This window comes from Haliotis rufescens, unplaced genomic scaffold (assembly GCF_023055435.1).
Source record: "Haliotis rufescens isolate VD_foot unplaced genomic scaffold, xgHalRufe1.0.p SCAF_1, whole genome shotgun sequence".
In the NCBI taxonomy this organism is placed as follows: Eukaryota; Metazoa; Mollusca; class Gastropoda; order Lepetellida; family Haliotidae; genus Haliotis; species Haliotis rufescens.
This window is the reverse complement of record NW_025963779.1, coordinates 66,793,761-66,807,887: the sequence shown is the minus strand read 5'-3', so window position 1 is coordinate 66,807,887 and position 14,127 is coordinate 66,793,761. Positions and strand designations below refer to the sequence as shown.

Here is a 14,127-nt window from a genome sequence, read left to right as displayed (position 1 = left end):
TTTTAACTTCCATGAGATAATCAGCTAAAAGCTGATTACCACAATAAAACAAAATGTATATGTTTGTATTCCAGATTTCATCATGTGAAAATTAGTCACGGATGGGAATAAATATTATGGACATATTATTCACAGAAATTGTTAGTCATCGTTTGTTGATGGTAAAAGTGAATGATATATGCTGCTTATCACATGACAGTGCAACAATGCAATATGACAAATATCCATCCTTCTACCAGGTGTTGCTAAACCAGCCAGACTAGATTTACATGGCAGACATAAACAGTGATGTTGATGAGTTCAGAATGTGTCCAGCCCACTGCATGTGCATTTCTGGACTTGTATACATGGTGTATGCATGAACAGGCGGCATCAGATGCATGTGAAAGACCTTCTGTATCGAACCTACTCCTCCATCACTTGCCACAACATTGCATGGTGAGACTGACGTCTGCTCCTCTCAGCAGCAGACACTTTGTGTTGTTTGTAGTGAGGCTTCCAGTGTTTTGCTTCAACTTGCTGATTCATATCTCCACTAACTCATTTCTTCGTGATATTCCCCCAAACTAGTCTTGCTGATAGCTGGCAGCTTAACAAACTCAGTTGCAATTATCCTAAATTCTGCTTGCTCCTTACGATCACTAAGCAATTCCTTTTCCCTACCTTACTCATACCTTAATCCTTTGTTCATCACAGCATTTTGATGTGCATTTGTGTTACCTGCACTGTCCCCTGGGATAATACCGTAGTAACTGACAGTGTGCGTTTAATAGTACCTGTGCTGTTGGAAATGCTAAAAAATTGTTTTTCTGGCTTCCTTTAATAAATACGAGTCATAGGGCTATGAAAATAGCATTTATCAAACTAACGCAAAGCTACCTAATGTAGCCTAGCCTAACTGACACTGTGAGTAGCCTAAAGAGGTACTTCTACAAGTAAAATGATGATAAACTTAGTAAATATTCTTGTATTGTCATTAATGTATGAAATGTCCTGTAGACTTTATTCATGAGTTATTTATGACCTAGAGGAAAGAACTTTTAAAACGAGGATATGACCAAATTTCTACCCTCGTGTACCAACACTTGCCCAGGTGAATGGCGCCGTCAATATGAAACATTATTATCTGGGTCACCATGCCTGTATGCTGTTGTATGTATGTGCCGTTTTGTTCCATGCAAGTGACGACCACTAGATACATATTTCATTCCATTCCAAAGAAACCTTAATGGCGATGAAGAGGTTTTTGACAGGCTATCAACCGTGTGAATATTGATGGTAGTGAGTGGGCTTCCGACAGTTCTGACACAAAATTCATAAGTGTGCAGTAGGCATTTCATCAGGGGGCACATGAGTGAAACTATAGTTCTAACTACCTACCAACAAGACAACTAGCTTCATTTTGGAACCAAGAACCGACAAGATCCGAAAGCAAGCTTTGCCCCAGATTGAGCATGGTATGTCAACTTGACTTCCTAGTGGGTGGTCAGTTGAAATTTGCTCATTTTCAAACATAAGCCCAAAATGATAGATCTACCAGTAATTGTTTTCATGAAGTATGGGAACATACATTCAATATAATCATTTGTTAACTTGACAAACATTTTTTTTTTTTTTTTAAACTTAATAAGTAGAAATTGGACCTTAAACAGAGGTGTGTCACCGATTTAGAGTTATCTGCCTTTGATGTGAGGAAAACAGCTGACAACAAGACGATAAGAAGGTTTTAAACACTTGAGTTTAGAACACACTGCTTAGTTGCGTAATGTTTTCTTTAATTCTCCAGTGAAATGTATTATTCAGCTTTCATTTCATCATAATGTATGAATGTCAAAATATGTATTTTTGAGATTTTAAGAATTTCAACAAAAATATAAGACTTTAACAAGGAAAATGATAATGGCAATGTTTTCTAAATCAATAACATGGCCTATAACATTTTTATGACATTTATTTATTTACAATTACTGCAGAGATAAGAAAAGTAAGATATACTTAGCATTTGAGTGGCATCAGATAGGGATTAAATGTATTTGTACTTATTTCAGTGTATACTTGTATTCATATTTTACCGGATGGATCCAATCCCTTTATCAAGTGGAACCGGGTTATACAGGAACAACACCATCAAAAGAAGAGACATCACTTAAATTGAATTTAATGTATATTAGTTCTCAAATGTCAAATTTGCTTTTTGCCCAGTCTTCGGAATAAAAGTGTGTAAATTGCTAGACTGCTTCCAGTACTCATAAAATAGGGAACAATACATGCTCCTTTTTATCAGTACTTAATTATTGATGAAATAGAACTTTCAAAGTGATTTCTTTTTCTTTTCCAATGATATAGAAACTAGGGCTGTAACGATTCACTCTCATATTCAGTGAATCGAACCGTAACCATTCATGAATTGAATTCGGTATTCATGGCCACTAGAATTGAATATTTATGAATATGCTATCATGTATATTTACATACCCTGTACCTAAAAATATCCATAACAACATATTTTATGCATAGATTTCTTTCAATGACAACACTCTAATAATATTTAATTTGATAGTACATGTATTGTTTTCACTGGTCATTGTCGCATTTGAGCAGATACTAGTACCTGGATAAGTACAGTATATAAATGTATAATTTATTAATAATTAACAAACCATGTCAAATAAATTATGATGTTATTGTTTCACTGAATATAATAAATAATACATAAACTGCTGACTTGTTATTGTAATTGTAATTACCCTATATTCGTGATATGAATCGTATTCGCCTCGTAGTGTTTTCGTTGCAGCCCTAATAGAAACCAGATTTGACAGAAACTGTTCTTATTGTGGTGACCTGAATTTTCTTTAAAAAATGTTTCTAATATCAGGTGGGTTTTGACAGTCAAATCTTGTTTAGTGGCAAATCAAGGGAACGCATAGTGAGTATCTACTTTCCCAGAATTCCACCTTCTGGTAGCGACTTGTCACATGACTGCATAGATGCACAGGCATAATGGGGGGGGGGGGGGGGGGAAGCAAAGCTAAAAATGTTATGTTCTAATAAACATAATAAGCAATGTATTCCTTTAAAAATAGACATTGCATACAGCAACTGAGAAGCAGTGCCATTGAGGTAGTTGTCAAAGTTAGGGGTTTCCTGGGGTCCTTGAAGTCAGCCTTTACTTTAGCATTTGAATCTAAGAACTAGTTTGTTTGTTGTTTAATGCCACACTCAGCAATGTTCCAGCTATATGATGGGGGTCTGTCAATAATCGAGTCTGGACCAGACAGTACAGGGATTGACATGAGCATCGATCTATGCATTTGGGATACAAGATCACTAAGCCTGTTCACCCAATCCAGTTAGTCGCCTCATATGGAAAGCATGGGTTGCTGAAGACCAAATTCTAACCTGGTCTTCACGGATTGAATCTTGGGACCCTGTTTAACTTTTCTTATAAGTGCTAAGACAAAGAACCCTTCACCCTCATGCTTAGTTTCAAACAATGGAGAGGGATTGTGACATTTTTATGTTTCAACTGATCAGATGCAGATGAGTGGTGAACCTGGCACAAGATTGTTTAAACAGTTTTCTGTTGTTTGGTCAACTTGTTTACAATAAAGTCATCCCCGAGGCCAAGAAAATCTGGTCATTCAGAATTCTTAAACAATTCTTGTTATCAGGTTTCAGTTGGACTGGACAAATTGAAAGACAAGTTTTAAAAAACATATCCGGTAAATTTGTATTGTCAAATTATTGAGAGTTGACTGGATTCTGAATTTACCATAATGAGCAAAGAATCATTTACATGCATTCAACCAGCCAAAAATAACTGACTTGCAAAATGTTATATGACACTGGTTTGCCCCTAATGAGTATAATCAAGACAGGCTGTATGCATGACACATTGCAATCTGGGTCTTCTTGCCACAGCTTCTACGATAAATGTGTCATGCTTGTTAAATGAGATCACACCACTCTTATGCACAGTTACAGCGTGTGGGCATGTGTACTAGCACAACAGTTAATTTTGCTTAAGGAAAATGTGGATGTAAAACTCAATTACCTGGTTTCACTGCACATCTGATAAGTAAGTTGCGTGCTGTGTGGATTTAACAGTGTGCTCCTTTCAGGGGTAGAAACTGAACCAGTTTGTCCTAGCCTGAGGACCAAAGTAAAAGTACAGGTTTCTTAGGAAGTGTCCTAATATGTTATCACAAATCAAGCAGGTAAAGTGTGTACTTATAAGTCTGCAACTTTATCCACCAGTTGAGACCGGAGTCTGTTCGACTTCATATTGAGCTCAACTTATAATATTTTTATTTTTTTTGTTTAACGCCCCATCAGCAATATGCTATATTCAGCTATATGACAGCGGCCTGTAAATAATCGACTCTGGACCAGACAATCCAGTGATTGATATCATGAGCATCGATCCACGCAATTGGGATACGATGACATGCATCAACCACGTCAGTGAGCCTGACCACCCGATCCCTTTAGTCACATCTTACAAAAGCATAGTCACCTTTTACTTTTGACCTATTCCACCCTGGATCTTCACAGGTCTCAACTAATAATAACCCATATATACAACTTGAAAGAAGATAAAAAAAAACACACCCAATTCTTTCACAGTACTAAAGTTAATCTATCATGGCTTGACAAAGTAATTGTAGTAATATGAAAAAATTGGGTGTTCTTTAACTTCTTTTGAGTAGTATATAACATTAAGTCAACTGAAAATGATACTAATAGTCAAGTTTGGGCTAGTAGACTGAAAAGGTTTAGGCACAAACTGCTTTGGCATGTTTCAGTCAACTTTGAGTTTGTTTTAAGCTGTATTTTGTTTATCTCCAAGGTAACACACCAGATAACCTGGTTGGGATGTGTTACATATATGTATATTTATATCATGATGCCCGGTTGTGCTCCTGAGATTCACAGTTAAAACATGCATGTTTTAACCGGACATTCTAGAGGTGATCCATATATATATATATATATATATATATATCAGTTTAGCCATATATATATATATATCAGTTTAGCCAGAGATTGATCGCCCAAAGATCAAAGATATCTCTGAGTGGGAGGACTACACAAAGACACTGTCATGATATTGCATGTTCGTTTCAGTCGGTTCAGTCAACCACTCCCAACAATTTCTTGCAGGCCTTAATTGTTGATTTAACTTGAATTTCTTTGGTTCAGTTTGGTAGAAAAGTTATATCTCTCATAAATTACTGTGTTATCTGCATAATGGCAGATGTGTAGGTGTATATATACTGCAATATAGAAAATGTTGAGTGAAACATACACCATTCTAAATTTCCATGCAGTTGTGGTAAATATTATTGTGGAAATGATCAGAGGACTTGGTAATGTGTATAGTCCAGAATGTGCCAATGGTTTGCTCTCTCTCTCTCTCTCTCTCTCTCTCTCTCTCTCTCTCTCTCTCTCTCTTTTTTTGCCATGGCCCATGTCAGCAACGTTTGCTTGAGCATAGTGGCTTCGTACATATGTACGGTAGTATTGATCATTAATGACATATGCAACCGAAATATGTCACAGATAAGTTTGCACTCACAAATACAGTGACATACATAAGGTATGTTTTTCTTTTCAGTGTTTTGTTCACTTGGTTTCATGTTGACATTTATGAGAAACTTATACATTGTTTATATGTCCCTGATTATTATCCCCCGCCACGAAGTGGAAGGGAGATATAGGAATGGGTGCCGTCAATCTGTCCATCACATTTCGCTTCCGGAGCAGAACACAAAACCCATGAGAGATATCTTAACCAAACTTGGCACATAGATAGGTCTACTGGTGCCTTTTCATACTTTGGGATTTTTAAAAAACAATATTTTTCGAGTTTCCATGGCAACGACTTTGACTTAGACTGATAATGACGGTAGAGCTCGTTTCCGGAGCAGATCTTGAAAACCATACAATATTTCTTCACAAAACTTGGCATATATAAATAAGTCAAGTGGTAAACTGGTGCCTTTTGATAGTTTGGGATTTAAAAAAAAAATGTATTTAATATTTAAGTTTCCCTGGCAACAACTTTGACTTTGACTGAAAATCACCAAACTTGGCACAGATCTTGAAAACCGTACAATATTTCTTCACCAAATTTGGCATATATGATAAGTCAAGTGGTAAACTGATGCCTTTTGATAGTTTGGGAGCTTTTACAGATGTTTCCTTAGCAAGCACTTAACTCGGAAACCGCTTACACATTCTACAAAAACTTATACGCAGGGTTGTCTGAGAATCATTACCATAATTACCTAATTGAGATGTATACCACTTGACAAAGGAACTTGGACAAGGTATGTGGTGAATTATTGTGAAAATCCAATTTACAATAAATAAAACTGAAATTTGAAGATTTCTTTAATGTGCAGAAAATGACCCAATTCATTCTCTCTTAAACTTGGTGTTTACTGATCATGCCAGTGCTGTAGCATTCCGGACTCCAGTCTACTACTCAGATCATCAGATGATTGGTGTTGTACTTCTCAGTACACCTCATGGTGACCCCTGCTCTCAGAGAACTCCCTTACTTCTCTGATTATTGTTAAAGTAATAACGTAACTCATTACAAATACAGCTACGTATTCTATCATATACTGCAGAAGGCAAAACAAGACCAGTAATAACTTTTTTAGTGCTGCAATTAGGCCATTTACAAAAAGGTCCAATGAACATAGTTAACAGGAGCCAATGAATTGCACACAACCAGACATGTCATATTGGCGGGGGATATGAATATTTCATGCTTGTTAGTAGACACATTTGTTGTGATGACTGTATACGGATGAAATGTAATGAGACAGATGCTATAGACTCTTGACACAGAAATATACTGTAAACAGGGAATTTTTTGCGACCGTTTTATTATTGCGAGTTTTGCAACGAGACTCAATCGCAAAAATTAAAAACGCAAAAATAAGTATAAATAATACATACATTCTTTATTCATTGCAACACGTCATCAAATGTTGAAATCGTCAACCAGAACCACAAGTTACTCAATAAGTGAAAAACACAAATGAATGCAGAATGGTCACACAATACATCACAAATGACAGTGTAAACAGACCAATTAATGTCTTCTTATATAGTTTGCATTCAAACTCACAGTCATGGCACTGAGTTGAGTCAATTATCGTATTTGATAATTGGTCGCAATCCCTTCCGGTCAACTTTCCGGCCAACTCAGATTAACTAGCTTCGGAGAGAAGCTGTCTATTGTTTGGTAATCAAGGGGTCATATCAACATGGCAACTCTCAAAAATATCTCGTCGCAGTATTGTCTTTAGTGTGGTATTCGCAATATTTTAACGGCGCAGAAATAAAGCTGTTTACAGTAATTAGATGTGTACATGTGTACATGTGAAGTATATCCCAACAGGGCCCAAAGGAAGGACCATGGGATTCATATCACAGTGTTATAATTTTCATTGGTCTCCAAAATAATGGGGTCCCCTCGGAAATTTTAGTGGCAGACCATGCAGTTGCGAAGCTATCTAGGGGTATTGGGTGCACACACACACATACTCCCCCCCCCCCCAATGTAATTTTGTCAAATGTAGACCTGAAATGGGCATTTTAAGCCATTCTGACCACAAACAAAGTGTCTGGTTGAAATGCTTAAGTGTCTGTTTTTATTTGCTGGTCACATGAGTGAAGTAATCATAGTGTGTGTCTTTTGTTGATGTCTTTCTCCGTATGCATATCCCCAGGGAAATCATTGCATAGTATTTAGGTTTGTAGTCAGCAATGCTTCAGTTAATCAATCAGAATAGCAGAGTTGCTGTTGCATTATTTAAAGCAAGTTTGAGTCCAGTGTTGGCGAGGTATTTAGGGATTTTCTGTCGTTTGTACTGATTGTTTCTATGTATCATTAGATAGGTGTGCATCCGTGGTTTAATTGTTAAAGCCACTGCTTGAGGGGATTTGTTTGTGCTATCACAGTTAGAGCCATGCTTATTATGAAAGTAGCTTAGAGTTAGAGTATGTCTTGCTTTTACAGGTTAGTTGTTGAAAATCAATAGCCTTTTCATAACTTGCACTACTAGGTGAATCTTGACTTCCTGTTGTCTTGAATCATAGTTCAAATAATCATATTTTATTTTTGTATAAATATATTAATAGGCTATTAATTTGCCTGATTTGCAAGGGTATCACAGTTTTGCAGAGTTGTGTCCCTTAGGCATGTTATAATCTTATGATCCCAGATTATCTTCCTTGGTTTGTAACATCAGGGACCTGCATCACTTTGGGATTTCCTCCCGCATTATGATTACATAACATGATAGAACTGAAATACTGTTAAAGTGGTGTTAAACCCAACTCACTCACTCACTCTGTTTCCGACCTTATGAACATTATTGATGACTGAGGTAATTCACACCCGCAAACGAACAATGATAGTAATATGTTCAAAGTAGAACTTTTTTGAGATCGTTCAGAGTTGTCATTTCAATCAGTAATGATTGCTGTTGGTGGAATTATGAGATTTATGTTTATACTATGTGATACTATTGATGATGGACTGGTCGGATGAAAGACTAACTTGTGTGTCCTATTGTTTCAGAAAATGTATCAAGTCCTGGATGCTCAGACATTTTCTTATATTGTGTTCATCCTCGGGATCCTGGGCCTGGTGTTGTACTGCTCTACCTTGTGCTTCGTCATTATCTCCTTTGTCGGAGGGTAAGTCTTGTGTTGTACGTCATCCCCATCTGTTGCTGTATGTCATCCCCATCTCCTTCATCGGAGGGTTAGCCTTGCACTGTACTTCATTTTAATGTCCGTCAAGGGCTCAAGTACCTGCGTCCTAAAACCTGATCTGGGGTTAAGTAATGTCAGAATCAATGTCTGGAGTAATTTCTGGTAATATGCCATACCATTGACATCTCAGCATCATCAAAGTCAAAATGTGTCCAGACATTGAACTGTTTTCTCTTCCATGTTTGTGTTAGTGAATTTAGTGATTCGAGTCCATCTGCAACTGATCTGTGCTTGAGTACTCAAAAAACCTGTCAGAGCCCTATCATCTTCATCAGAGTGTAAACGGTGTGTTGTATCCATATTATGTATCAGAAACCAAACTGAACCCATTTATTCAGTGTGTTTCAGGGACTACAGTGTTACACTTGATGAGTTTTTTTCCCTCAGTTACCAGGATCTGCTGGTTATGGTTTTTGATCTCTAAATTCAACCTGATAATGATCTTGTCAGCCTCATACCCGTACCCATGGCATGCCAAAGTGGTAAACATGCTTGAACACTTTTGACTTTCCTGCAAAATGCTGTGGAATAAATGAAATGTACTGTTTTGGCAGCATTAATCTCAGCTAACTCGCTCACTCATAACTCCCTTTGTTAAACTTACCATGGGTATATGTATGAGGATTGTCATTCTAATCTATTATTGGTGGAAAATATCTCTCAAGTTTTCATGCTTCATTTAATTCCCACAGTAGTTATGAGCAGTGGTATCATTGTTTTTAGTAAACATACAATTAACATGATCTTGTAATTCTGGGTAGTGTACCGGTAGGTCTCCAGAAATGTAAGGCGGTTCTGGCGGTTGTGGCTTGTGGCTTGTGGCTTGGATGATTGCATGCCTTTACGGCATGGGATTTTGATCATAATATCAATCACTGGTTTGTCTGGTCCAGAGTTGATTATTTAAATGCCATCTTCATACAGCAGCAATATTGCTGAGTGCAGCGTTAAGTAACAGACAATGTCAAATCAGAATATAAGTACAATAGTTTGTAACTTGGTTACCTATATGTGTACTGAATTATTTGTTATTCCTGCTAGACGGTTCTATTGGTATCGGAAGTCCGACCCATCGGTACTGGGAGATGACCTCCCCGGAGTCTCCATCATCAAGCCCTTGATGGGCGTCGACCCGCTATTGGAAGAGAACCTGGAGAGTCATTTTAGCATGAATTACCCAAAGGTAAGATGTCTCCCTTAATACACACACTGTAAGGAAACCTGGGACGCTTCCCAATACCCATGCTTATCATGAAAGACACTCTGGGATTCTAGGTTAGAATAGAGCCAGAGCACCCTACACAGATCGTAATATGCAAACCAACTGATCTGGTGGTCAGGCTTGGTTACTTGGTTGATTGTGTGTCATCTTACCCAGACGATGTGGATCGTTGCCCACAATTGTGATCACTGGATTGTCTGGTCCAGACAAACAGAAAGACAGCTTGTGAGAATCAGGTGGTTACAATGTGTGGCCTAGTTTTGCAAAACTAGTCTATGCTTGTCGTAAGAGGCAACTAACTAACAGGCTCGCTGACTGGGTTGATGCATGTCATCGTATCCCAATTGAGTGGATGAATGCTCATGATGTCAATCACAGGATTTTCTGGTCCAGACTCAGTTATTTACAGACGACCATCATACAGCTGGAATATTGCCAAACAAACAAAACAAAACACTAGTCAGACGTGATAATTCCCAAGAACAAAAGGTGTCTCTTTTATATTGCTATCTATGGAACAGTATGGATCATTGCTCATCAGCCATTGTTTTGCCTTGAAGAACGTACAGGCCATCATTATGTAGGTGGAATATTGCTGACTACACTGTAAACATTTACTCACCAAGCTGACAAGTGTTTGTTCAGTGGTTGTGGGTTACAGTTTGGTTAATGAATGTGATTTACTCCGTTATCAATCACTGTGTACTTGATCAATTATCATATTTATACGTGATGCATAAGTAGAGAAATTCAATTATTATTATTTTTGAAGGACAGGAATAGGGAGTATGTTACTCTGATGTTTGTGATCTCTCTGCCAAAGACAGTGATTGATGGAAGCATGTTAGTGAGGGTTCATGTTACTCATTGTCATGTAAATATGGCTGGTATTCATGGAAGTGTTGGTCTTGATCTCTTCTTACTATGGATTGGTCCGTCATGTCTATTGCAGCCTGTTAAGAACACAGAAACGGATTGTAAACAGGTTTGAGATCCATTGTTGACACTTTGTGCACCATGGAGAATGTGTAGGAATCGCTAGGTTATTGATTAGGCGCTGCTGCACAGCTCATGGCAACTGCCCACTGATGTTTGGTGTCACCCACGCCATTATTAAGGGGTTGTCAACTTCAAGAAAGAGAAATAATTAACAGGACTCTTGTTTTTTTCCACTTTTTTTATGAGCTTCTTTTAGCAGATTGTAGTGTGAATAGTTAAGTGGCTGATAGAAGAGACAACCTGCAAAACATTAACAACCAGTCATGCAAGTGAACACCAACTGGTTCATAGCAACAACCTCTTGGAACATGAATTGCACGTTGAAATGGTGCAAATTAAATATCGTGATACATATTATATCTGTGGTCAGTTTAAACAAATTTAGATGAAACCAACTATGGAAATATATCCAATGATAGAAGAAGATTTACTGATGTGTTTATAGATGTTTCTCATCAGCAAAAAATATAAGATCAGTATCTACCTCAAATGTGGTTGTCTACAGAATAACTGTTAGTGTCTTGTCAGTCAAATGCATCGGTTTGTGTTCAGTCTCTTTATTTCTTACCATGAATATATGCCTGATTGGTTGAGATTTGGTTGAACTGACACACTATAAGCATCTTTATTGCCTCCATCTTCTTGAGGCGAGGGAGTTAACTGACTATAAAAGTCCAGTTTCTGCCCTTGCCGAACTGGGCTCCAATTATGGAGTTATGTTTTGGCTGGACTAACAAGTTTATGCATAGTCCAATCAAAATCGGGTAACGAAATCAACATTTTATTTAAAGCAAATGCAAGTGATATGGGAGGTGGAATCGGATTGGTCAATAAGAGGGACATAGAAGGGACATAACTTGTAATAGCCACTGGCGGCGCTACGATCAAGCAAAGAAATTCCAGCTTAATGCGGCAAGGGTGGAAACTGGACTTTTACAGTCAGTTAACTCCCTTGCCTCGGGAAGATGTATTACCTCAAATAAGAGATGTGGGAGACACACCCATGTTATGTAGATACTGAACTGCATAGGACAAATTGCAAACAGGAAATCTTTCTCTCAAAGTTGTATTAAGTATTTCAGCTACTTAGAGATATTAGTTGTAGTTTGTATGTTTCTGCAGACTTTTCGTGTTTGTACATATGTTCTCTGGAAACAGCTTGATAATGCTATTTGATGTATGCAATACCCACTCATTGGTTTTTAATATACACTCTATCATTGGCCAGTCAAGTATTAAATCCACATCAATTATGATCCTTGCCCTGTCAGCGTGTTATACATCTATCTACAGATGGTTTAATGACAATTTTAATTGCAAAGGCAATTGCTGATTCTGCAGGAAGTGACCTCTACATAACTAAAAGTATATTTTCATCAGTCTGTGGAATGGCACATGATGGTCTTAACATTTTGTATAATAATATGGTACACTATTTTTATCTTCTGGGTCAGTAGAGAATGCAGTTGCATTAATGCTGTTCAAAAGAATCAAAACAGAAATTGTGGCTTTTATCTTCAGGTAGGAAATATAGATATGAGTCTTGCAGTTTGAAGCAAGTTGGGATGGTTATGGTTCATTCATGCCAAGCCAACAATCGATCAGGGGATTTGGTGGATTTTCATGTTGACCCGGGATGAATATCATGCCATTTCAATCAGTGAAGGCTGATTGCTGGACGATTTTGTGCAGATTTACTTGATGTCCCTTCATAATATAGACAAGAGCTATAGATAGTGTTTTACATATATGTTTTAGTTATATTTTATGTAATGTTTTTACATGAACAGTACTGGTAAAATAAATAGGAGTAAATACTTACAACATTTAAATTGTTTATAACTGCATTAGATCTGTGTTTCACCATATGTATGTATGGTAACTATTATGTCTCATTGAAGTGTTTTCACAAAACTAGGATGGCGCACATATCCTCTTTAAAATAACTTGGTACACATAATATGTTAATTAGTAGCTGTTTTAAATCATTTTTGTTGTTGTACTGAACGTAGATGGCGTTATGGACAGTTTTTATGTTAAAACATTTCTGACTACTGCATAACACAGTCTTATGAAATAGTATTAAATGAACATGCTTCTCTGGTTTCAGTTTGAACTCTTGTGTTGTGTTCAAGATGAAAAGGATCCAGCCGTTGATCTTGTCAACAGACTCTGTGAAAACTATCCTAAAGTGGATGTCAAGATATTCAAAGGTATATGTTGGAACTGGCACCATTTGATGCTCAGTAAAGATAACTCATCCATTTTCCATACAGGCCTCAACAAACACATTGCCATTGCCTTCAAATACATGATAAATGTTTTTACCAAAAATGGCACTAATTTTAGAATACATGTAGTCTACAGTGATAGTGCTGGTACATTTTCATGATATTGTCAACTTTTTATATGACCATTCTTCTATGCCAAGAAAATATCATTAAGACGTTTTGGATGACAATCTGTTTGTCCAAGGGAATGAACCAATGTGAACAAAGTTCATATATATAAGCAACATTGAACACAGATGTTTTACTTCAAAACAAGGTCTCCCCAAAACACAATCATATGATCCTAAATATTACAAACTTAAAACAGTGCAGCTTGTTTTTGTCTAATCTGTTTTTAATGGCATACACAGTACATTTATGGTAGAATTTTATATGCCAAGCAATTTAAAGGGGTCCTTGAGGTTTGCTCCTATAGCATTTAAATCTGGGACACACTCAATCTTTACCTTTTAGTAAAAGGTAAAGATTGAGTGTGTCCCAGATTTAAAAGGCTTTTACAGTTGTGACAAAGATGCCTTGACTTTCACTGCCTAGTGGTTAAAGTGTCTGCTTGTCATACTGAGGCCCTGGTTTGATTCCCCACATTGGAGCCAAATTCTGATGTCCCCTGCCATGATATTGCTTGGATATTGCTAAAAGTAGTGTCAATCCAAATGCACACATTTAGATGCTCTTAGTGTAACTGGTTGGTGTCTTTGTTCAGGTGGTAAAAATGGCATCATCAACCCCATGGTCCACAACATGGCCCCCGCCTACGATGCTGCTCAGTATGAGTATGTGTGGATCTGTACCAGTAGAATCAAAGGTATGTAC

The 14,127-nt window shown here is 37.3% G+C and overlaps 1 protein-coding gene across 6 annotated transcripts in view; it reads left to right on the top strand.

Moving 5' to 3' along the window:
- LOC124134112 (ceramide glucosyltransferase-like) overlaps nt 1-14,127 on the top strand; it is a 69,193-nt gene that overhangs the window by 39,611 nt on the left and 15,455 nt on the right. For 5 of the 6 annotated variants that reach the window (XM_046498777.2, XM_046498778.2, XM_046498779.2 and 2 more), the window contains exons 4-8: nt 240-438; nt 8,606-8,724; nt 9,844-9,985; nt 13,134-13,236; nt 14,018-14,119. In XM_046498777.2, the coding sequence (XP_046354733.1) occupies nt 289-438; nt 8,606-8,724; nt 9,844-9,985; nt 13,134-13,236; nt 14,018-14,119 (616 nt within the window). In that variant the 5' untranslated portion in view covers nt 240-288. The remainder of the gene's footprint in view (nt 1-239; nt 439-8,605; nt 8,725-9,843; nt 9,986-13,133; nt 13,237-14,017; nt 14,120-14,127) is intronic. The other variant, XM_048399809.1, reaches the window with a different exon arrangement.